Genomic DNA, 25,479 nt, shown 5'->3' with positions numbered 1-25,479 from the left:
GTCATAGATACAAAATACTATGATTGAAATACAAGTGATGCCTGCAAACCTACAACACTTGCTCTGCTACTGAAAGATCTTTGTACCTTATGGAGATTAGAGCTGCAGGACTTACTTAAAAGATAACTGTTTTCAGAAACACTGGATAGATATTAACTGTGGCTCTAGTTCAATATTCTTACTGACACCAAATACTAATGCCTTTATTACTAGTCTTCAAAGATCTCACAGAAAAAGGAAAGGACTCATAATAGTGTTATGCCTGATTTTAACAGTGATTAAAAGGATAAAGTGCACACTTCATTAAAAAGGAACACAAAACTTGGTGTTCAACCAAAATAAAATCAGTAACATTGTATACCTAACTACACATTATGGTTTCTTGTTCAATGCCTAACAGCAGTACCTGGTCATCCAGTTACAGGTAGGAGATGTGAATTTGATCACAAAGTCTTTGCTGAATGTTGAATTTAAGTCAAAGGCCCACAAGTAACTTCAATGAATACTACACTGCTCTACAGCTCAAGCCAAACAAACAAACAAAAAAACCCAGGATAATGATTAGGATTCCAGATTGGCCCATTCTCTGACCTGAGCTGCTGGGGCTTTGTGTTGCTTTAAGCTTGTATTTTAACACTTTGGTAGGCAAGGAAAGGAGAAATACTGAGGAAGGTAGCAGAGCTGGTATAAAGTTTCAAATCTTATAGCGCTAGAGCCTGAGGAACAGAACTACCTTAAAAATTACCCAAAACCAAAAGTGGTAATTAGATCAAAATTCTTATGGAAGCTACAAAGTCAGCTTCAGGACCCAAATCAGATCTAGCAGAAGTGCAAAGAAAGATGATGTATAAGACTAACCCTACAGAGGACAGAGTCATTGTGGAATAAAAAGGCTTTTATTAGATTTTTACAAAAAAAAAAAAAAAAAAGGTAAAAAAACCCCAAACAAACAAACCCCAAACTCATATCAGATGTATGCAATATATGAAGTTACACATTCCTACCCACTGCCTCACAGATTCATAGTTTGGCCCTTACTTCCTCCAAGGAGGAAGAGCACCTGGATTTCTATGGCAAAACCCAGACAAAGGCTCACCTGTGTTTTTTCTTTTTCTGCTGACATCAATCCTAAAAAGCAGATGGTGTGATGACAGATTAATAGAGGTTATGGATTTCTGCTACACTTTTTCTAGCAGCAAAGTCTCTTTGAGAAGTTTGTCCCTCCCCAGTTATCCTGGTTCTAGTTTGGGAGGTATTTTGCTTTTCCCTTAAAGCCAGGATGATTTTGTTGTTATGCTTCAAGGAGTGGCCCTGCTAAATCAGCACAACTCAGGGGCAAATATTCTCCAGCAGAGTGAGGGCTGAGGAGCTTTACACCATTCCAAAATTTTAACTGGGAACTGCATTCTCAGACTTTGTCATCTATTTAGAGTATCAACAGTTCTCACTTCTTTAGCCATATGTATTGCACTTAAAGCTATTGTCATGCTGAGGCAGTTCAGAGACCACAGAAAAACCCCTCACAGAACCAGAACAGTTTTATTATAGTGCTTAGACAAGTAATTATCATGTATCATCAAAAATTGTTCTCATGACAAAAATTTAGATTTAGCTTATCAATGTGATCAATTGCATCTTAGTAAATAATACAATCACAGACAGTTATTTCCCATTAAGAAATACTGTAAAATATATACAAATGTTTCAGGCAAATGTCCTTTTTGCAAGTATGCAAGTGGCATTTCTGAACAAGTGCATTTTTGAACTTTTGTACCAAGTCCTATCAAGTGTACACAGAGCTCTCATAGCGTTTTGTGAAAACTATCTTATTCATAGTTTACTCACCTCTCAAAGACTCTTTCTGAAAAAGTCACAAGGGTACAAGATTTATATACATAAAGGCACAGCAATTCTGTTGAAACTAGCTATGTTACAGTACAATAAACTTTAGTCAGTGCCTTTCATGCAACAAAATTCACTAACAAATTTGAATCCTCTTCCAGTAAAATTAACTGCACAAGGACTGTATCCTTGCCATTCAGCAAAATGAACAATCAGCTATTACTTTATCAACTCAAATAAATACACTACAGAAATGTGAAAGGAAGAAGTATGTAAAATGCTTTTTCTTTTTGCCTAAATTTACTAGACCTTCAAGGCTATTTCTCATCAAAATAAAATATTTTTCAACTAAAAGCAAAGGTAAAGTTTCATTTGTGCTAAGATGACAGACTAAGTTTTTCTAGTGTTGGTTTCATAAAAATGATATATTTTATATAGGTGCTGTCCTAGGAGACATCACCACCAGCTGCAGAACAGCCAATTCTAAAGATATATAAGGAACTGAGATAAGAAGAAAACCTTGAACTCAGAGGTCATATTCAGATCAGGTATAAATGAATGCGTCATCAGAACTAGATCCCTATTTGGTCCAGTGCTTAAAAAGACTGCATGCAATGGACACAGCAAAGGTAGTTCTCCCTGTCAATTGATTCAAAGTATTCTCTGCTTCTTCCTCCCCAGTATCAACTTCAAGTTGTCATTTCTGAAGCTTCAGAGTTTTCCTAGGCATCAGTTGCATTGAAAGAATATTTGCACTTTTACATGTCTGCAGCTGAATAAGTAGAAGGCAGACTGTATATGGCCATCAAGCTAATCCACTCCCAAAGCTTTGAGCTGCCGTTCAATCTCTTCATCTGAAATAGTAGCACCTTTTGATGTCGATGCAGACGGTAAGCTTCTGGCAGCTGATGGAGCTTTGGCCATCTAGAAGACGACAAAAGTTTTCTTTAGTCAAAAGAGTATGCGTTGTGACAACCTGACTTCTACAATAGGACTTTAAAATAAAGGTTTCTAGAATAAACTATTTAAAAAAAGGAATGAAGAGGAAGAAGCATAGGAACTGAGTAAAAATCCCGATACCTTTCCAGAGATTTCGATTCCAATCTCATCAAGCACTTGGTTAACAATATCCTGGCTTTCTTCCTCTTCATCTGACGCATCAAAAATATCATCCAGAGTATCATTAACTTGGAAGAAAAATGAAAATCCACATTACATTATGTGAAAAGATTAGAAAAATAACTGAGTACCATCCTTCTACTTTCCCAGAATGCAGCAATAATACCACTGAATAAGATACCAAGACAAAGAGCCTGTATAAAGGAGAACTTTTCTTATCTCTGCTTTGCAAAGCATGTGAACAAAGCTAGAGGAACAACCAAATAAGGCATGACTGCTTTTATAAAATGCTTGGTTCCACCAAAGTTATTCAGTTGCTTTATCTTTCCCCTTGATTTAACTTTTTTTTTTTTTTTTTTTTTAAGTCCTACAGTTCCAAAAAAATCCCTCTTTTTCCTCCAAACACATTACAAAACTGTTAATTACTCAGCTAATTTCTGAATTAAAAAAAAATGCAATTCTGAGCTGTTGAGTTGTTCATGTCTTGCTCAACAATACTATTTTGAATCCATGCTACCTACTGGGGCCAACACAGTGGCAGGGATGGGAAGGGTAGCAGCACCAGGAAGTTCCGTATGACTTAGTTGACAGATGCAATCAGCAAAAACAAAACAAAAAAAAGATTCCTTCTCCTTGCCCTCCAGAAAAGTAGTTTGTGGTTTAAATTAAAAAAAGGAGAGACACACACGTACACATCCTCTACCACCACATATACAAAGCTGAGATGATCAGTAATCTCTAAATTAAACTCAAATTGAAATGTTCATTCCCTGAACAGAAAATACCAACAGAACTAATAGCCACAAAAAGCAATTTTTCAAGTCCCCTTATTAGTTATGCCGACAAAGTTTTGAACCAGTATCGAGCCCTCTCCTTCCAGTAGGTTCTTTCTAGATGTATGACGGGTGTTTTGCATGCTGATGGGAGGGAATAGATTTATCTATTGCTATTGTATCTATTGCTACTAGAAAGCCTAAAGCAGCATTCTTGCACAGACACATTGTTTTGTTTGCTCTTCACTTACTGTCAATAATCTCATTAATTGTAATTGTAATCATGGCAGTATTTCTAGGCTGGTTCTAACCCTTCAAGACCGCTGTGGCCTGAAGCTAGCTACTCACTGCAATGCAGAACTTACTCATTTCTTCAGTCATTTCCATCTTCATATTTTCCTTCTGGAAATTCTGCATAGTTTGCAGTGTCTTCTGTGGGTCCATTTTCTTGTTAACTGCTTGCATTGTCTAACAATATTAAAAATGTTTAATATTAATCATACAGTGAGACATAAGTAAAGGCCAATATATGCACACAGAAGGAATAAGACTTTTCTAATAGAAAAACTTCAGACCAAGCTTGGCCTTCCTTGCCCTCTTACATTCTGTAAAAACTGTGCATATGTGAAGGATCAGTAAGTACAATCAGCACCTATTAAGAAATATTGCCATTTACTACGATAATAGGTATGCTTTTAAATGTATGCATCCTTTTTGCACTGCCCCCCTTTTCCTAGCCCTATATCAGGAAAATCTGCCTGATCTTAATAAAAAGAATGGGACAGAATTTCCTAACTTGTAAGCTATATATTTTAAAAAGATAAAGGGCTGCAGTTTTTTTATTCAGTAAGGAACATTTATTTCAACCACCACTAGAGGACAGACATTAAATTACCTATTGTTTCTTTATCCTATAATTTCATGGAAAAAATGAGTTTTCTCTGAAAAGCAAGTGTCAAAGTGTTCAGGAAGTATTTATTAGCTTAGGCTGAACCTTTGTACTGGGTAGGGATACTTCTGCCACAATCTAATAAAATTCACTGGTTTTACCATAAGTATGCAGCACTGCCTTTGCAGCCACTGGTATTTAACATTTCCTTCTCCTGTTCTAAAAAGCGAGCTACTCTCTCTCTCATGGCATGCCAAAAACTAAATATATACATGAGCAGTTTAAATGGAAAATAAAACCATCTTTGGGAAGATGAAGAGTTGGTTAATTGAAAAGGGATGCTATCAAGCTAGTACGGCCACTACTGACTTTCTAGAAGCATTGTAGAAGGACTTCTGATTTTGTTTTTGATTTTGTTTAAACTCAATGTATTAAGCTTCTATTATTACTTGAATTTCAAGCATTGTGTTCATATTCACATCATTTGAATTAAAAAAAAAAAGTTCTGCACTTAGAGGACATCAGTGTTTTGGATTTCTTTTACTAAAATTATAGATAGATATCAGAAAAAAATTTGCACTGAACTGGTACAGAATTTATATATCTTTAGAAAATGAAGGTGAGATGCATGAATAAAAACCAGGAGACTATTCACTGGGTTTTTACTATATGCAAAATTAATGCCAGACATTCTAAGAAGTACACAGATAGTATTTTGAAAGCTTCACATTCATGTATTTGCCCTGACTGTTGAGGCAACTGATAGCATTTATTTTTCACTGATGGCTGTATGAGACAGGACAATTTTTAAGCTTCAAAATTATCCTGCTGAAGATCTTTTCTTTTCCAAGCTTTCTGTGATAAGAGAAAAAATGTTTACTTTAAAAGTGACCAAAATAATCTAACTCTTTCCTCTCCAATAACATTAGCCAAAATAGTCCATGGAAGTACCTTCTGTGTTTCAGAAAGCACCACTTTTCTGAATTCTGGTTTGATTTTTATTTAATATTTCTACTGACTTTCTCTCCATGATTAGTTTGTGAAAGTTTGGTTTTAAGACATTTAATCTGAGGCATCTCACTGAAAAAGAGCCAAGAAAGAACAAGTCAACCACGTAATAATTAAAAAGATCAACTTATTCACATGTAAGACTGTTATAGGAACGTTGAGTAAGGTCACAAGTTATTTAGCTTGACCAGTTGCATAGTCAGACAAGCCACCTCTTTGTGGGCTAGCCCTGGAAGATGGGAAGCTTGCTGCAGAGCCACAGCTTGGTATCACTGAACAGTTGATATTTGTCAACTTATTGCTCCTAAAAGAAACCTGACAGAAAAGTCCTAGGAGTAATTACTTTCTGCCTTAATTTGCATTACATTACTGGATTTACTTGGTGCATAACTGAATGTAGCTCAGACTATGATAAAAGTATAACTTTCTTATAATGTGCGCTAATTCTGTATTCTACGCTTTCAGCTGAACAATCCAGCTTGCCAAAAGGGATTCAGGGAAATAGGAAAAAGTCTGCAATTAACTCAGATACCTGAGATTTTTCAGAAGCCTTTATGAGATGAGATTTGTGAGAAAAATAATGCAATACTCTTTCCTTATAGTGCAGAGAGTGAGAATGAAAGGGAATTCCAGATTAAATTTATTTAGAAATGTAAGCTGGTAACCAATGCCTTACTTTTCATACAAACTAGAAAGCTACAGTGACACACTGCCTTGATTTCTGGATGCAGCATGCTCTACTTTAATTTTTCCCAATAAAAATTGCTTGTGACAAGTTCTATAGGCAAGACATTGCACAATGACTTTTTTTTTTCTTTGTCTACTAAAAGAGTTCTTCCACTGGCATTACATTTAGTTTTAAATCATGCAAGCATTTACCAGATGTCTAACCCAAGAAGATATGCTTAATTAGGTATTAACCGGCAGGACTGACTAGATGAAAATTTCATACATGAATCAAATTACACTTTCCTACCATATCTTCATTGCCATTTATTAAGCAATACATTTTATCCCTTCAATGATCTTATACAAAATAATACAACTTCACTTTTGCAAGCATAACCTTAAGTTGCTTTCTAACGTAAAATAATTTATCTTGTAACATCTTACTTTTGCTGTAGTTGACATAGCTCCTGCCATCTTCATCTGAGAGTTCATCACCTTTGTTTGAGTTGACATAGAGGTAACTTTAGAGCTAACAGCATACGTTCGATTTTTCTGCTTTCGAAGTTGCACAAGCTGTTTTGCTAGAACTTTACAGGCTTCTTTGTTGCCCGTCTTAGCCATTTTCTTTATTTCTAGTTCCTATTAAAAAAAGGTTTAAGATTAATTCCACAGATATTTCATTCACACAAAGATTCTATAATTAAGCCTTAGCACTCTAATAAAATTCCAGAAGTTAACTATCCTCTTGTTTTTCAAGACACTTGTAAAGTTACATGAATATTCTTCCTTGCTTTTCTAGCAGGGGTCTCTAGTAAAAGAAATGAATATTTGCTCCCACCAGGAAAAAAAAAGGAATTACAGTACGATAGTAAAGAATTCCCCAAAAGACCGTGCGTCAACTTTTTCAACGTCATGTTATACATGAACATATGTGAACTTTCAATTCCATATCTAGATATGGAGTAACACTTCAAAAAAATTGAAGAAACTATTAAGGGCAGCTAACTACTAGGGCCATGACTCTAGTCTTAGATTTTTGCATTCATTGGCTTTACTCTACTGGCAATCAACCAGTATCACCCAAGGAATAACTGGGGAATCTGTAGGTTCTGTTAAACACTTTTTTTAATTTAGAGAGAATCTCACAACCTTTTTGAGGACAAATTAGATAAAACTAGATGGGCAATAATTAAAGGCTCTGTTTGTCCACATAATGTAGCTGGACTCAGTTTGACACAAAATAAAAGCAGTCCAATTTGTCTACAACAAGATGTGCTAATTGTGCATCTTAAACCTTAAGCTGGACGCTGCCTGCTTGCAAAAAGCAGACTTATTTATTGATACAGGGAGAAATAGTAAGCTATTTAGCCTGGAGATATCATGAGAAAGTTTGAAATGAACAATTCTGTTAACTGGGATTTTTCAAAGTATGCATTTTGATCTGTGACTTCATAATGTAAACTTTCCTAACCATTTTTCCTTTTTAGCCTTTTTAAGGAGAACTTACCATAGTAACACACTTCTTCATCTATGGCTGATCATGCATTTGACTTTGCCATTAACTAAAAAGAGCATTTAAGAACAGCACTGTATTTCTTGAGGGGAATATACTTGCTACAAGAACACAGATGCTTCACTTTCTTCACCTGCACCGGTAGTCCAGAAAACTGCACTATAAAGTAGGTATGTTGCTCTGAAAAGGCAAGTGCTGGTCACCAGAATACACAAGACAGTCATGTTCAAAGGGAAGTGTAAACTGACCTATTGCATTAGCTTTACTACTGTGAAAGATCATGATTAATACTATAGAGATTGCACTGGGATATGGTGTTTTCCGAGAGGCCGTAACTTCTGAAGGGATGCGTCATAAATATTATTTTTAACCTAAGGAAGTGCAGATCAGCAAGCAAGGAGCATGAGATTATTCAAATATTACAGCCCTGAAATATATGCAAAGCTGTCTCCTTTGTAACTAGTTCACAGAGACCACAAAAACAAATTTCTATAGCATGCCAAAAATATAGTTTTCCATACCTCAAATATTGTGAAGGATAGGAAGGATTTGTTTGCACACTATCATTCTAACAGCTAACACTAGAAAATAATGATTTTCTTACTGAGATGAAACATCTAATTAGTATTTATAAACCCACTCTCAAAGTGAAATACAAACCAACATCAACCATTGCTAAATCATTGCAGACAATTGTGGCAGAGGAATTAAAAGCCTTTACATAGATGATTTTATTCTTAATTAAGAAGAATTTGGACAGCGAGCTGCCATATATTATTTGCTTTTGAGATATTTGGTGCAAACATTCAAGGAAGTTACATTTTTCTGAAAAATCAAAATTCATACAGTCATATGAGGTTACTGAACTGAAACAGAACTGTCTGCATAATTTAGTAAGGTATTTTTACACATAGGATTAATATAACAAAGTTCTCTTGGAGTAGTATCTCCTAGTTAAGAAGGATGTTCTTTCTGTGGAAAGAACATAACAAAATGTTCTGAGATTGACTGGCAAGCTCTCTGTCCTTTCTCACCTGATCTACTTTTGAAAATCTGTATTTGTTGTCCATTGGTTCTCCCTTCCCTAGCAGTGGATTTTAACTTCTACAAAGACATATTTCTCCTTACGATTTTCTTTATCCCCATTTCTACAACAAAAATAGAATGTCAGCATATCTGAAACAATTTTCTGTCATGAGTTATCAAAACTTCAACGTGAGTCTTCACGAAAATGAAGGTTTTTCCAGAGTCAGGATATTTCATTCTGAAAAATGCCTTATCTACTAGTAACCTATTACGTCTTATATGTTCAAGGCTTAAAGAAATAACTCATCTCTGAGCTTCTTGAATCTTATTCCCAAATTCTGATATTCATGTGACCTTCTATCAAACAACACATTAGTAGCAACTGAAACAGTGACTGGATTTGCATAGCTTTTCCCACAGTCTGAGCATGTCTTCATACATCAAAACATACCATCTGCTACATCAATTTATCCAGTTATACTGCCACACTGGTGCAGCATCCATTCACTGAATACTTGATAGCTCACATACACGAAGTTTTATATAAATCTTAATTTAGGCAGATAGTTACAGGGAAGTCTACAAGAATGAAAAGAATACCTTGTGGAGTTTCAAGTACTTTCCTCTGCTGAAGGATCATGGTAACATATGACAGCATTGAACACTTCTGTTAGTTTTTCCACTACTAGACCATTGACTTATAAACCTTTTAGAAAACAAAATAACCACCTGAAGGATAGGGAATGCTAAGGATGGAGGAAAAAAAAATGAATGTAGTTCTTTAATCAAAAAGCATTGGTTCTGGCTTTTCCTATGTTAAAGATTGAAAATCACTTTTAGATGGTAAATTTTTTTCCAACGCTTACTGACATGCACAATTTTAATACTGAGAAGTCAAATGCGGATTTGGGGGAAGACAAATTTTTCAGGATTCAGTTATACATTGAGTCATACCTTAGCACTTTGCAAGTTTTCTGTGAGGGTTTTTTTCTGTTTTTAAAGAGTAAAATAACATTCTCTGCTCTACTTACCAGTTGTTTTTCCTGTTTTTCAAGTGCTGCTCTGTCTCTGGTAATAGCCCTCTGTGTACCTCTTAACTCTCGATTCTGCTCCTTTATAATATCTGGAAAGAAAATATTTATAGCTGAGAAAAGTTTTCAGTACTGCATAAACATTTGGTCTGCTGAGCATTCTGCAGACATGCAGTATGTTGGGCAGTTTGCTTTCATTCAGAATGAACAGTCAGCTATCAGTAGTATTACTAAGTCCTGGCATTTCAAATATATGAATGCTGACAAAATTTATTTTTGCATATGCACTGTTACTGTGTTTCAACAATATAGACCCTATTCAGTAACCAAAAAAAAAAAAAAAAGCATTTGTCTTCACATGTTTCGTTGCACCATAGCAAGGGCCTTAATCACACAGTAAGGATTAGGTACGCACACTTTTCTACAAGTTTCAACCATAACTTGGCAATAATATATTCCCTATGAGCTCAGATCTCCTCAGCAAATCAGGCCCAACTACAACAGGGAGGTCAGCTGAAGAAACCTTTTATCTGAGATCACAGAACAGTTAAGGAGTTACTGAGTCCCTGAAAATCACGAAGATACTTCTAGATGCAAGTCCTGGATCCTGCTTTTCACTGTCCTTACTCTGGCTCAATGGAGATTTTTCTCCTCCACAAAAGCATGGCTCAAGTTCAAGTCAGACTATAAAGCCATGGTTTTCAAACCTTTTCCATTAGCAGATCCCTAGAAATGTTTAAGTATGAAAATGGAGACCTTTATGTTTCCTGACAACCGACACAGCAAGCAGAAGCTTGAACACAGTCTGTCAGGTGAAATGTATCATCCCTCATAGGAGTTTTTTCCACTCTGTTATTTAATAAATTATTTATTGGTAAGACCCACTTATTAAATGCAACTATTATTTACAATATAGGCATCAATCACTCTAGTTGCCTTCAACTTTTGTTAGGCTTTACAGCAAGTGCTTTGGGTGTTTCTAATACACAGAAGTAACATCATGGCAGGGCATTGCTACTTTATTTATGGAGTTTGTAACATGTGAAAAATATATCCAAAAAGGTTGAGTTACTACGAGAAATGAAACCATGAAGGATAAATTGTAGAAACTGTAGCCATCCTTTTCATTTCTTAAGGCTAGCGCCAATTTTTCTAGAAACAGAAAAGAGGAATTACCATTCTTCTTTCCCATACAATTAGAGATACTGCAAAACATCCATGGCTGAAATTACTTCAGCCTTAATGGGTTCCAGCTGAAAGCCCCAAAACTTCAGTGGCATTTTAAAGAGGAAGACATATATATGACACCCCCCCCATGAATAGTTTTCAGCCTAATAAACTGCTATTGCAAACAAACACTAATACTGAAAAAGCGATTTCTTTTTATAGTGCTACTACTGCTCCCAGAACTACATGCACAACATCTGCAGGAAATGTATGCTTTTCAGTGGACATTAATGAAGAGCTGAAAGGTGATACAGAACATAAAATTGTGTTCTTCAGACCAGCAAAGCAACAGTGGAAATGATTCTGAAAACAATGCTACAGGCAAGTAATTTTAAGGGGAGATAAATGTATATTACTTGCATAGCTGCACGTATGAAAATGAAAGAAAAAAAATGTAACAGAGTTAGGTACAAGACTGTCTTCTGTAACTAAAATAACCATGCAGAAATCCCTTAGTGCAGAAAAGCTTGGGAAGTACAAACTTAAAGACAATGGGAAACCAGAACTGTAATTACAACAGGAGACGATAAGGGTTTGCACAACACATGTTTCTGCTCTCACACAGTGGCTTCAACTATGGGTAGCAATAAACTGAAGATGACAACTACCTGCAATTACAGGCCATTTTTTTTTTTTTTTTTTTTTTTTCTCCTGCAAATGAGGGAAAAGGTGAGAACTTGTATCAGTCATCACAGAGAAACAAGGCAAGGACCGAATTCCTAGGTTTACTCCAATGGAGTTAAGAGGATGGGATGCTTCTGAGGCAGCCTTTTGGCGACAGGCGTTCCCGTGCGGCACGGGACCTCCACGCACCAGGGCGCGGAGGAGGCACCTCTGAAAACTGGTCGGGCAAGAGCCACCCAGCAGGGCTTGACCGGGCTGCTGTCATCCGCATTGGTCACAGAAGACTGGTGCCGTCTCCCTCCCTCCCTCCCTCCGGGTTTTGCAGCAGAGGTGCGAAGCCGCCAGCGGGAAACGCGCATCCTCGCTCGAGGGGACGCAACTGGTGGCCGCGCAAGGCCGCGCTCGGCGAGCGGCTCTGGAGCGAGGACCCGCGTAACCCGACGGGCGATGCCCCGGCGGCTGCGGGGCTCCTGCCCCCGCGGCCGGGCCGGGCCGGGCCCAGGACCGGAGGGAGCAGGGCGGGACGCGCGGCGGCGGCGCGGTGAGCCGGCTCCGGCGGCCTCGCGTCGGCGGACGCGCCAACCCGGCGACGCCTCCCCGGGTGACTCACGGCCCCGGGCTCAGCCCTGCTGCTTCCCGCCGCCCCGCTCCGCCGCGGGGCCGGGGCCGGGCGCGGGGCCGGGCGCAGGCCCGGGCGCCCGCTGCCGGGGCCATAAAAGGGCCGGGAGCCGCCGCTGCCTCCCCCCGGGGCCCCGCTCACCGTCCACCGTCTTCTTCTTGAAGAGTGAGGCCATGGCGGCAGCCGGACCCTGAGCCGCCGCCGCCGCGGGCTCCTTCCCGCTCCTCAGGTGACCAGGAAGCGGCGGCGCCGCGCAGGCCCGCCCCGCTCCGCCTCCCCGCCGCGAAGGGGCGGGGCGGGGCGGGGCCGGGGCTGGGCTGGGCCGGGTCTCGCTCGCCGCCGGCCGCCTCCGCCTCCCGCCGCGGGTGCGAGCGCCGCCGCCGCCCGGGTGTTCTCGGTGCTGCCTTCCAGTTCCCCGGAGGAGCTGCGTCTCGTAGCGCCCCGGGTGGTGGCGGCGTAATTTGGCACCCCCCCCCAATAAATAAGTAAATAAAAATAAATAAATAAATAAATAAAAAGGTATTGCTCGGTGCGGCTTACTTAAACCGCTCTCGCAGTAGCGCACGGGAACCTGGCCCTCAGCCGGGTGGGGGCGTCGTAAGCGGGCAGGATCTGCGCTTTCGGGCTCGTAGGCATTTGTAGGCATATATATATGCATATTTCTTCCCCCAAACACACACACACCAACTTCTAACCCTCGTCCCTAGACGTTGCCACGCTTAGGGAATTAATAGTTAGGGATTTTTCTGAGGTGAGCCTTTGTCTGAGGTACAGAGTTACCCTGCTGCACGAGATAGGCAAGCACAGAATGATTAATAGTAATTTTCTCGATTTATTTTTTCAGTGCTTAACTGCAATCCTTAATTTTTAATAGGGTAGTACGGGCTTCATCACTGACAATTGCCTGTGTATATACCTCATCAACTTAGAAGAAACCGGAGCTATAGCAAAAAAATGCACAGCTATTGGTTTGAATACTAACTAAATACACCTTCACTCACTTTAAAGTTTGTTTGTTTTTTTTTTTTTAGCACAATCTGTAAGGAAAAACAAATGATTGTTATGTAGTAATGTATTTTGATAGCTAGATATAAATCTGCACTGGGGAAGAGGTACAGGTTTATGGTGTCAGTAGCCTAATCAACCACATTTTTATAACCTATCATGGAAAACCAATTTATTAGAATACTGTAATAACTCCCTAAAGATGTATGTGGACATAGGTAGGTACAAATTATGTATTCAGTGACAATACTCCCTAATTTTGGGGGAATACAAATTTTATTGTAACTAGCAGGTTTTCATTGTTCTCTGCGTTGCCTTCTAGTGTTAGTTATTCTTCCCTGTTTGTGCTAACCTAAAATCCAGATCACGTGTGATGATGCAAATTTTTGGGAAGCTCAGGGATTCACTATGAGATAAATAAAATGCACTTTGCAGATTTATTGCTGGATGTCTTACTATGTGTTCAGCAATCAGTTAAGAGACTAGTTAGTAGGTAGAACTGAAATTCTGGCTTTAAAAATTTACAGATGAGGGGGAGGAGGAAGCTCATCATTTAGATTGAGTTCCCCACTTTCCTGAGGGAAAGGCTGGCCTGCTTAATTTGTAAAGAATAATGCTTAGGCTTCATGTTGGTTTGAGATTTTCAATATTCTGGGTCAAGATCAGTTTGTAAATCAAAATATAAAATTAACATCTTATTCCTTTGCATTATAGGCAAAGTTTAGAAATCAATCAGATGGAATAACCTTTCCCTAGTGACTCTGTACACAAATATCAGTAGCAAACAAAAGCGAGGGCTGTGTGTTTTCTATTTGTTGGATACAGAGTAAAAGCAGGTCACAAAAACTGGTTCAGAAGAATGGTACAACATCCTGTATTAATTAAAAACTGAACATCTACAAATCAAAGTATGAAAAATCACTTTGGATAAGAAATAGCTGTAGCTGTAATGGCTGACTTGAAAAAATACTTTTCTGACACAATTACAAAAATAGAAGCTTTTGGGTGTGTAAGTCTTGAAGAAGTTGTCAAGGTTATATGCTTGAAATCTTTTCAAGCTTTCTGGATGTATCAGTTGGTGTAATGAAAGTTATTAGTCCTCCTTATCTCTCCCTTTCTAGGGAGAGGGAAGTGTTGCAAGTGAACTTTAGCTGACGAGCTAAGGCAGGCTGTCTTGGGACGCTTTGAGGATGATGACCCAAATTCAGTACTCTGATGTTCTTTTCTGGGCCTTTCTAATTTCTCATCTGCAGATACAAGAAAACTAAATGAGGTCATGAGTAGTAAAGAATGAAGTGGATGAGTTGAAAATTATGGGAGCCTGAATGAGATAAAGGATCAAAGAATGGTATAAATGTATTGTTACAAGAAAAGTACAGTGATTAAAGTGTAAAATAGGTTATGAAGAAAAGTGTCTTTGGACCCTTAGAAACTGGCTGTCTGTGTACCAAATCTTGCGAAGACTTGCACGTGCTTAATGTTATCTTGGAGGAGCTCCATCTGCTCAAAGGCAGAGGTGACTTTATACCTTGTAACAGGCAGTTTGAGTTAGGAGGAGGGACAAAAATGAAAAGAGAGGAAGAGAGCTGTAGAACCTGTGGAAGTGCAGGCTGCAGTTCAGCTAAGTGCTTCACTTGATTTGCTTTCCTGAGAAAGAATCTGCTGTTGTACAGGCTAGAAGTTATGGCTGCGTTTAAGTGTATGACTGTGTTGAAGCCAGTGTCTACACCATGACGTTACCTCTGGCTTCATTCATTGATAACAGTACTTTGAAACTGGAGTGAGTTCACCAGAGCAGAGAGGTGATGGGAATACATTTAGTGGGAATAGAAAGTGAAATACTGAAAAGAAGGTGAGGTGGAAAGGAAGAAGGGAGGACAGGTGATCAGTGCAAAGGGTGAGTGTGAAAATTTTTGTGAAGAAGGATGAACAGCTGGGGCAATAGGAATAACTGGAGGTGATAACAGCAGGATAATGAAGAGGGTGGCAGAGAAAGGAAGAAGGCTCTAGAGAAGAGGATAAGGAGAAGTGCTGTAGAAATGTTGCAGCTATAACACACTGACAGTTCCCTCGAGTATCATGGTTTTGAAGTATCTTTCCTCTGATCTGTTCAGAATCAACACATTTATGTATGCTAAGTATAAAAATAGTGTTTACATGGTGCATCACACTCTCATCTTACAGACTAGACCACTTTCCAGCAACATTTTTTTTTTCAGGAAGCTCACAAGAAGTGAAAAACTACCTCATTCATAGGAGGAGAGAGAGAGTCGCATCTAGCACAGGTATGAAACAATCTTTAAAAACACTGAAACTAAAACTATAAGATAGATTCTCTAACAAAAATACTTAACTATCTGCAAGTAATAGCAGTAATGAATTTCTGTCAGGTAAGAAGAATGCCAGAATAAATGAATGTGAGGTGGGAATGAAGTCAGTGATCAATGGATTATCTATTTGGAAATAATTTATAATTTTAAACCAATTTTCATGTCCCTAAAAGACATAGTTTTCATTAATTTAATTTAAGAAAATATTGAGGAGTGTGGTGAATCTGAAGCGTACCTGAATATTTTGCTTCCCATCCTTTTGTTAAAGTTGAATTGGGCATGTGTGTGAAACAGAAAGAGAGTGTATTGTTGGTCTTTCTTACAAATACTTATTTGTTTCTTGCTTTTTCTGTCTACAAATGAACAGTCGCCAAAAGTCCAGTGCTCATCTGTGCCTTATAGCATTCAAGATGTGCAGGATGGAGGGAAATATGCATTTAGGTAAGGAAGCATGATTTGTTTTTAATTTGTTCTTGTTTAATTTATTCTTGTGAGGACTCTGTGACATCTGTGGAGACTAAATTCTTTATGTGATGGGTTTTTTGTGATGTGGGTATTTTGCCTGATAATCCACTGAATTCCTTGACAGACTTCTAAGTAAAGAAGCAGGAATGAGTTAAACTGTAGTTTTTTAAGTGTGAAATGTTAGCTTAGAGTTTGTTAAAGACATCTTAGTGAACTGGAACTCTGAACATTTGAACGATGTCTTAGTCTTAGTTTTTTAATCCTGGATGCATTTGTGCAACCGTTCTGAAAAAAACCCAGGTGCGTGACCAGGCAAATAAGTGTTTCTGTTTCCATGTAAATAGCATACCCAGATGCATACAGATACTTATGTATGTGAGATTAGACCTTAGTTTCAGTAACTTTTAGTGTCTTCTTAATAAAGCATAGGTATTTTCCACCATTTAGCATGAAGTTCAGTATTTAGTAAAACCCTCTAAATACCTAGCCCCTCCTAATAGAAATCTGTTTTTAATGATTACCTTGATTGGTGATAATAAGATACTTTTGAGTTGCAGACTGCATTGTATATAACCTTCACATCTGATTGCAAAGTTCCTCCTTAGTGAAAGAGAAGACACTTCATTATAAAATAGTGCCATTATTTTACACTAGGAGGTTTAGTTTTGCTTCAGTAATCAAGTACAGTAGGAAATCATATTTCTGTAGGGGATTCATAAAATCAGGGGTTATACTTTTAAAGGCGTTTATTTGCAAATATCATATCTTTAAATGACTTTACCCAAGGAGAAACAGAAATCCAAGGTAGCAACAAAATAGGTGAATACTATTAGTATTTTATCACAAGCTTCAAGAGCTCCTCAAGGCATCAAGTTTAGAAAAAAGAGTGAGAGAGATTATGGGGACGATATTTATTATTGCAAACTGCAAAGTCAACAGGGACTGCTAAATGCTCTTAGAGTCATAATAGCCTGTCTTGTGTTAATTCTAGCCTGGAGCTCTGTGACTCTTTATGTGCAGAGATAATGGGGAGTAAAACTGTGTTTTTTGTTTAGCAGCAGATTCCTCCCAACCATGGAAAATAAATTAAGGAGCTTTGCAAAGTAAAAATGATTTGGGCTTTGAAGGAATTCCCAGCAATAATCTAAAAGACTTATTACCCTTGGTAGTTAAAGGGTCCTGTATATTTACAGCTGATAGTAGTCATTTTGATTGAATATTGCCTCAGTAACATGTTTTCAGATAATTTGGTTTTAAACCAAATCTGTTGATCCTGAAGAGAAGTCCCTTTTGGTAGTGTTCTTATTATTTGTCCTTCCTATGTGTACCTGTGTTCTGGAGAAGTTGTTACATTTCACTAAGCTGGAATTCACTACATGTTAAGATTTTACCAGAAAAGATCTGTGTTAAATAGATTCAGAGCTGAGAACATATGTACATCATTTCAAGTTAAACACATTACAAGGAGCTATTCTGAAATAATGCATTATAAACATAGGAAATTCAGTTTAAGATTATTACTGTTCATTATTTATGTTACAATCCAGCAACAAGACTCCTTTGGGTTAGGAGTGATATAAATGTGGAACAAAAACACACACTCTATTCCCCAGAGAAAATACTGTCCTGATATAATAAGAAATAATATGTGAACACCAACAGACTGGACAGTGCAAGGAAACCAGAAATTTCCTTGTGTAGCCTCACACGCTGACTGTGGTTAGGTGTCAAGGTAAAGAGATGATATATTGACACCTACCACAGTCGGTGTGTGAGGCTACACAAGGAAATTTCCTATGAAGGAAGGTAGCTTTGTGGCTGCTTGTGAAGAAGACCTTCCAACACCAATGAGTAGCAAAGACAAAAGATGCTTGTCAGACGCAAGCTTGGCAAATGGTTGCTAAAAGTGAGCATCACTGAGAACTGAAGGAAGGAGTCACTTCTTGGTGAGTGTGAGCCAGTATGGAGACTGGGCACAGACCAGGGAAGGGCTTGAATAGAGACATATATTTTGTTTGCAGTGAATAACTAGGGGAAGCAGCTGGAAGGAAGCATGAAAGTGGCAATGTGATCAAAGCAGTGAACTAAGGAGATGGTCTTTTCCAAAACATTTTGAATAGCTATAAAAGGAGCCATATTGGATTTGTCAGAGACATAAAGCAAAATGTTGCAGTCATCTTGAATCACAATAATGAGTGTCAGGACTTTGTGACTCAATAGGAAAGAATGGTCAAGCAGAACTGTTCTATAAGAGGAGACAGTGTGATTCCATACAGCCTAAACAGTGAGGATCTGAAGGTGACACTCAGCTCACAACCTGGAATAATGGAGAAGAAGTTGCTGGTGGTGATCATATTGATTAGAAAAAGGAGACAGAAGCACTGGGTTGGTGAAAGATTAGGAACACTGTCACATGGAGCTGAATATCTATAAGCTAATGCCAGAAAGAGTGGCTGACATTTCAGTTCAAACAGAAAGAGGCAAGTCTGGAGTAGAGGCAGAGCTATGAGTTATCAGAATAACTGTGATATTAGAGGTTTTGTACTAACACCTGAGAGTCTCCAGAAACATAATAGAGAGAAAAAAGATCAAGGACAGAGCCTTATGAAAATGAAATAGTGCATCCTTAATATATAAAATTCTATTTTATTAATATTTTTATAATTATTTGGTTATTTTTATGAAGGGGTATCTTCTGAAAAGTTTGATTAATATCAAAGTACTGATTTTAATATTAAATTATTTTATCCTGAAGTGCATGGTATTACAGTTTCTTCTTGACTGCTTAAGAGATGAAGAATTATGAGGATTCTGCTATACTTTAAACATTTATTATTCAATCTTTTGATAGCTATCAGAAGAAGCAAACATTTATTTAGTGGAGCTACGATGTTCTTCCTTCCACATGAAAGCAAAGTAATTTTAATATTTTAGAAAAATTAAAGTTTCTTGTAAGTACATATGGAATGCAAAAATATTTCTTAATACTGGAAGTGTCAAATCAAGGACTTCTCATTTGGGTCTCTTCGTTGTTGATTTATGTTTTCACTGGTGTACAGAATTCTTTTCACTAACTGTCCTTTGAGAATAGATATAGCTATCTAATGGTCCAATCCAACAAAAAATATGTTCAGTTCCTGTATTGCGAAGGTATACATAAAACTCAAAGTCACTAGAATCTGCTCCCAAAGCATATACTGCCAGAAAGCCAGATATATTTTAAATTGCATTGGGCCCTGAAGTGTTATAAAAAAGGGCTTATTCCTTTTTTTCATAGCTTTATGACTGGCAAGGCAGCATCAAGCAGTTTATTGCAGACTGTTGTTTACGCCTTGCAAGAGTGCCACCTAGTAGGCCCACATGCATGCTTTGTTTTCAGCAGCACCTGCAGAAGCAATTTTTAATCTCATTTGATTTTAGTTGAATTTATTTTCCTTGCTTGTGTGTGAATCAGTACTGAAAAAATTAAACTTGGACCAATATTGTTTTCACTGTTTAGAATGGCATTGGATTTATTTTAGATTAGTTCAAACTATGTATTCTTACATCGTGCTAACAATTTCTGTATTTCTTTATTCTTTTAATGCCATCTTCACTTTATTCTGTTGGTGTAAAACATTTATGCCATTTTCGTGGAGGGGGGAAGCTCATGTGTGAATGAGGATTCAGTTTTACAAAGCCAAGTAGGACATTTGGCCGCATAAATTTCAGTGAGAATTCATATGGATGATCCCTTTCTATGTTACTGAGACGCTTCATTGGTAAGCAAGATAACTTGGACCCAGATGTGAGGGTCTGTAGCAGGCTGGGAGATGCGTCTGTCCCTGATGGAAGCAATGTCAAGCAGAAGATGCAGCCTCTCCTTTCATTCTCTGCCTGCACAACTGGCCCAGCCTCCTCAGCTGATGCTTTAGATCTAGTTAGATTTCTATTCAGAGGACTTGTCTGGCTTACTATTTAAATTTGATCTGAAAAAAACATGTCTGCATGGTGGCTCACTTTTCTTAACTTGAATCAAGTCCTCGAAGTAACTAGCTTAGCAACTGTTTGCTTGTAAAATAGTATCTTTAAGTTATCTTCCTCCTGGATTCTGATAGGGCTACTGTTGCCAAAGATGTTAGTGTGGCACTTAGGAAACTTGGTCCCACTTTAGAGGGAGAGCATGAACCGCAGTTGTTTTTTGGTGTCCCAGTTCAGCAAAGTTCAGAACCTCTTGGCTGTGTTTGAGTGCATGGCTTGTTCATTCAGTGGGAAAGTCCTTTCAGCAGGAGTTGCTCCGGTTTTGGCAACGAGTCAGAGACATGGCTATTCTGCTGAGAAAGAAGACTTGGGAAGTGCATCTATTTTTGCATTTTTGTATAGTGTGCAGCAAACTGTAGCAGGCTGAAATCTTAGCCTGTGGAGCAGAGGGAAGACAAAGTTTACTGCATGTTCTCTCTGTTGCCCAGGAGAGTGAAGTTCCTCACAGTAGTAGGGGTCCTGTGGCTGTGAGAAATGCAGCTCACTGGGAAGTCAGGGAACAGCAGCTCTAAGATGTGCCTCTTTGGCCACAGGACTGGCTTCTGATTGGAACCGCTCCTGGGAGTTACTGTTTGGTTAGCAGGAGCAGTGCCTGTACAACAGTGTGTTTTACATGATGGTGACAGAATCCTGCAACTGGCTGTTTTGTTCGTGGTTCTGCTAACTACATCATTTAATAAATGAGGTCTTTCGTTATTAATTGTCTAGTCAGAACTACTGAAATTTGCAACATTAGCTAAATTGCAGATTGACGGATTTGGCGCTTGCTCTCCCTGCAGCATCAATTACAGCTGGTTCTTGTGTGCATTGTTGCCATTCGTGTTCATGGAATGCTTTGATAAAGGGAATGAAAAGACAGGATGATCCTGTGCCTTCCTCTTATACAGAAATAGATGATACAAGTACACCAATTTTGTCTCACTAATAAATAGCTTCCAGAAATATAGTGGTCTATGAGGGAATAGGGCTGATTGACTCATTCATTGTGAATAATTTAGCCTGAAAAATTTGCATTTTTGTGGAAGCATTATCCATGGAGAAATGAATTTACATTCATCTATTTGTTATTCATAACCTTTTGTTTAACAGTTTATGAATTGCTGTCTTTGAGTTTTTGAGGAGCGCTCAATTCACTGTTTTGCTACTCTTGCTGAATGATAGTCATCAAAGTCACCTGACATTTTGAGTCCTCACTGGAGGACTGAAACTTATAAAGAGAGAAGAATTATAGCCTGTCTGTGGTTCTTTGTGGTCACGTGAGACTACGGCTGTTTTCTATGAAGAAGACTCCTTTGCCAATGTTTGTTAGGAAATGAACATGATCAAGGGGGCCAGTTGTTTAGACTTGCAGTGTTGGTGAATTCTGTTTCACAATGTTGTTTTTTTTTTAATTCAAATTAAATCATGTGAAAGACTTTGTAATCTGGCTTTCTTTTCACAGCAAATTCCTCTTTCTCTTGTGAGAGGTTAGTATAAGACTGGGAAATGTGACGTCCATAATTACAGCTCCCAAGCCTGAAGCAGTGCATGTAAAGATGATAGAGACTTTCTGAGCAAAGCAGTGCAGGTGCCAGAAAGAGTATGTGCATTAGCATGGTATTCTACCAATAAAAAATATATCAGGCTTCTAGTTCAGGACTTTCTTGGGTATGTCTACTGAATTATACTTTGTGTGTGTGTGCATGTGTGTATGCATGCTTGTGTATATACATATAATGCATAGACACCTCGGTTTCACTCTTCTATTCATTTCTGTTCTGTTGTTGAGTGGCTTTGAGCAAGTCTGCTTCTTTCCTCACCTGTAAATAGGAATAGCAATAATTTCCCATCTCCTTCTCAGGATTGCTGTATTATTTTATTACCCAGTGTTTTTGAGGTGGTGTGTGCAGCTGACCGTTGTTATGGAAAACCCAATAGTGCTGAATTGCCAGAGTGTGTTAATAGTGCCAGGAGGAATTAATGAAGTAATCACACAAGCAAATATACAAAATCCCTAAATGTTAGTTTTATGCATGGTTGCAATAGATGGCAAAACTATAGGATGACATATAATCAAATAATTTATTAGGCACAGCTGGTTAGCTGCTTACAGCAAAACAACCTGTAGCTTAATTGCTCCTTCTACTGCACTGATTTTATGCATGTCCTTCTGGCCCCAATACCCAAAGTGGAAAACCCTGCCTTGGGCATCTCGAGAGTTGTGCAAAAAACAGTGGGTCATAACTCATCCCTGTCAAATTAATGTTTTTGTCATGGGACATCTATGGCATAATGAAGGGAGAATAAGGGCATTAAGGAGAGTTAGTCCTTCAGTAGGACTTCCCATCTGATTTTATTCATATGCTAAACGGAATAATATCCTTTTGCCTAAAAAAAACATGATAATTCCTTAAGGGAAGAAATATGACCCTTGTTGTTTTTAAGTATTAATAATTATATTTGTTTCCATTGAAAATGGGATTGTTTTGCACATTTAGGAATACAGTAAGGGAAGCAGCCGCATGCCATCAATTCTAAAATGTCTTTTCCTTAGGTAGTTTTTTGACTAGTTCAATTATTTTATTCTACAAAGTACTAAGTTAAAGGTCCTGACCTGTGTTCTAGAATGGTAGCTCAGCGTCTCCATTTTATTTTCAGGATGCTCTCTTTTGTAGCCAGGTCGGTGAAGGATACGGATTCTTATAGTTACTTGCATGCTTGGAGGTCAGTTTGTGCAAAGCTAAGAAGGTACTCTGGGTTATTGACTGTAAATGAGAGAGTTTGAGAAATTTGCTTCATTTAATCAATGAAACACTTTAAATGAAGCACAGGATTTTCAAAATTATCTTCTTTATTTAGGAGCATGAGCCTATTAGGATAGATGTTCAGTGACACCGGATTTGTCTCTGTTCAGGTTGTGTTCATTTACTGTATCAACACAAAGACAGCTGTTCAGTCCTATAGTGTAATGGGAGTTATTTGCTTATTCCTGCTTTGGAGGGAAAATGGGTGCTTTTATGGGTTTAACTATGTCTTCATGAGGGAGGAACCAAGAACGATTGCTAAGTTCTACTGCTTTGCAAATAAAGAAATACATAGAATTGGCATGGGAATTTCTCTTGCTGTTGAATGTTGTGATTGGGCATGAGCAGTTCTTCACCAATCTTGCCTATTTTCCGTTCCCTACCCCTTTGCACGACTTCTGTATTGTTAAGATGTGTACCAAAGTCTACTCACTGTGCAGACCATTTAGCAGCTTCTTTTCATGTGTCCTTCAGCTACCCAATAGAGCGTGTGTCATGGCAGGTGCTCCTGTTCCATTTTTAAGTCATATCGCAGATGTCACTGTCTGCATTTCTCTAACTTTAGAGGCAAGAAGCTGTGAACTCTACTGTATCTCAGCACTTGTGTAAAAAAAAAAAAAAAAAAAAATCTGTTTCATATGTACTGCTTTGAAAGAGATGTCTACCTTGGCAGAATTTAGCTGTATCCTTGGACATTTGGTGAATTTCTAGTTTTCACATATATACATTTGAATGTAAGGAAAAAGAAATTGAAAATAGTTTTTCATTTGTATTTTTGGTTATCAAATCTTGTTTAAACTGGTGAATGTGGCTAACGTATTTTCAGTTAGTCATATAATTTCCTCTGCTAATTTCTGCCAAGATAAGTAACCAGATTCACTTCTTTTCTTTCTAGCATTTTTTTTAATCATAGACCCTTAACACAGTTTTATTCCAGTGGAGGTGTGAAAATCTCTCTTTGTTTAGTTACCTGAAGAGCTGTTGTTTGAGTGATGTTAATAAAATCTAGATATTCTAATGTAGCAGTTTTCAACTGACTCTATAGAGCCCTCAACAAAGCCAAGGTCTATTTCTGACTGACCTTTCACAGACCTCTGCACCATTGTGTTTAATCTTGAACCATTCTTCTGTTCAAGCTGTATGTTTATATAAATTTGTAAAAGGTCTAAATCAATTTTTATTAAGATAAAACACTTGAGGGTGTTCCAGGGTGCATTATGATGGTGGGTATCTGATGCTTTCATCAGTTTTTTGAAGTTCATAGACAGTTTTTTGTCATTGTGTTATGTTCAGTGATTGCTGTTTGAACAAAGATCCTGTCTAGATATGATCTCTGGGTTATAGTCTAATCTAGTTTTCTTCTACCTTCCTTTTATCATTGTATTTTGCGTACAATAGTAGTGCAGAAGACTTTGCCTTTATCTGATAGGATGTAACCAGTAACTAATTGTTGAAAGTGCCTGGTCAGCTTTCTTCAATGCTTGGTCTTTTCTCATATCATTCCTTATTGAAATATGTTGTGTTTTTTATTGATGGTTTTATCAATGAAGGATTTCAATAGTTCCCCAATAATGTCATTTGCAATTATTTGAGAATTTTTTTGTATTTGCTTGCCTTCTCTGTCTTTCTTTCTTTTATGTGTCCTCGTTTACTCAGACTTTATTTCTCTGAAAAAATGCAGTAAATGGTTGCAGCATCTGTTGCCCCATCGAAAGAACTAGAATCTGTTAGTATTGATTCTTGTTACAAATGCATCTTGTAATGCCCAAAATCTGCTTTTCAGTTCAGCTTGAAGTTGCTGTTCTGTATTGTGTTGGTTAGTCTTTTGCAGAATGTTTTCTTGATGCTTTAGAGTTCTGTTTTTCTTCAGATAATATATTAATTAGTAATAACACTGCTGATAACAATAGCTATGAAAAGCAGTTAAAATGCCATTTCATACCAGTTTACCTCTACTGCATTCTTTCTTTTTAGTTTTTTTTCTCATTATGTCACATTTCTTACTGTAAATAAATATTTTGTACAGACATTAAGGCTTAAATTTTGAGATGTATTTGTGGGTATATGTATCACTGGAAACAGTGATACTATGAATCTTATAGGCCTTTGAGGGATCAAGCCTAAATGCTCAGGGGTCTGACTTTGAACTGACGTACATGCTTTTCAGATGGTCCAGCTTCAGTAATGTCAATGAAGCTATGCCCGAAACAGGTTATTGCAAATAGAAGAGACTGTTTCCTAATTTTTCTAAATACTTTACCAGTGTTCAGATTTCAAGAAAATATAGCCTTAAATTTCTCGGAACACTTGGTCGTTATTCCTATTCCCATTTTCTAAATAGGGAGACTGTGATATGGAGGGAATATTTATAGAATGTTAAACTAAGGGTGCCTCCAAATTACCTCACCAACATTATATTAAAAATCACATGAAAGGGGAATGAGACCTATTCACTCTGTACATCAAGCCACTGTACCCTGGCAAGGAGAGACAAGACTAATGTATGCTATAACCAGTCCTGAACAACAGTCTCTGT

The 25,479-nt window shown here is 37.9% G+C and overlaps 1 protein-coding gene across 2 annotated transcripts; it reads right to left on the bottom strand.

Annotated features, from left to right (window-relative positions):
• Positions 1–911: 911 nt before the first annotated feature.
• Positions 912–12,593, bottom strand: CHMP2B (charged multivesicular body protein 2B). Of its 2 annotated transcripts, none has more exons than XM_067299901.1 (6): positions 12,482–12,593; positions 9,871–9,962; positions 6,745–6,939; positions 4,100–4,202; positions 2,923–3,029; positions 912–2,766 (listed from the first exon to the last, which is right to left on the bottom strand). In XM_067299901.1, exons 1-6 carry the CDS (start codon positions 12,513–12,515, stop codon positions 2,653–2,655), a joined length of 645 nt encoding a protein of 214 aa, XP_067156002.1. In that variant the 5' UTR covers positions 12,516–12,593; the 3' UTR covers positions 912–2,652. The 2 variants fall into 2 exon arrangements, with proteins under 2 accessions (XP_067156002.1, XP_067156008.1); XM_067299907.1 differs by lacking the exon at positions 12,482–12,593 and adding an exon at positions 8,848–8,961 and having other exon boundaries at positions 9,871–9,940.
• Between the last annotated feature and the right edge of the window lie 12,886 nt (positions 12,594–25,479).

Source organism: Apteryx mantelli, chromosome 1, assembly GCF_036417845.1.
Source record: "Apteryx mantelli isolate bAptMan1 chromosome 1, bAptMan1.hap1, whole genome shotgun sequence".
Classification (NCBI taxonomy): Eukaryota; Metazoa; Chordata; class Aves; order Apterygiformes; family Apterygidae; genus Apteryx; species Apteryx mantelli.
The sequence above is the reverse complement of the archived record's forward strand: the minus strand, read 5'-3'. Positions and strand labels throughout refer to the sequence as shown.

Excerpts from the sequence above, each read along its gene's own strand:
- CHMP2B (XM_067299901.1), bottom strand. The coding sequence starts at position 12,515 with ATGGCCTCACTCTTCAAGAAGAAGACGGTGGACG. Across the intron at positions 6,940-9,870 it reads AAAAACAGGAAAAACAACTG|GAACTAGAAATAAAGAAAAT; the intron begins GTAAGTAGAGCA and ends TTTTTTTAATAG. Across the intron at positions 2,767-2,922 it reads GAATCGAAATCTCTGGAAAG|ATGGCCAAAGCTCCATCAGC; the intron begins GTATCGGGATTT and ends GTCGTCTTCTAG.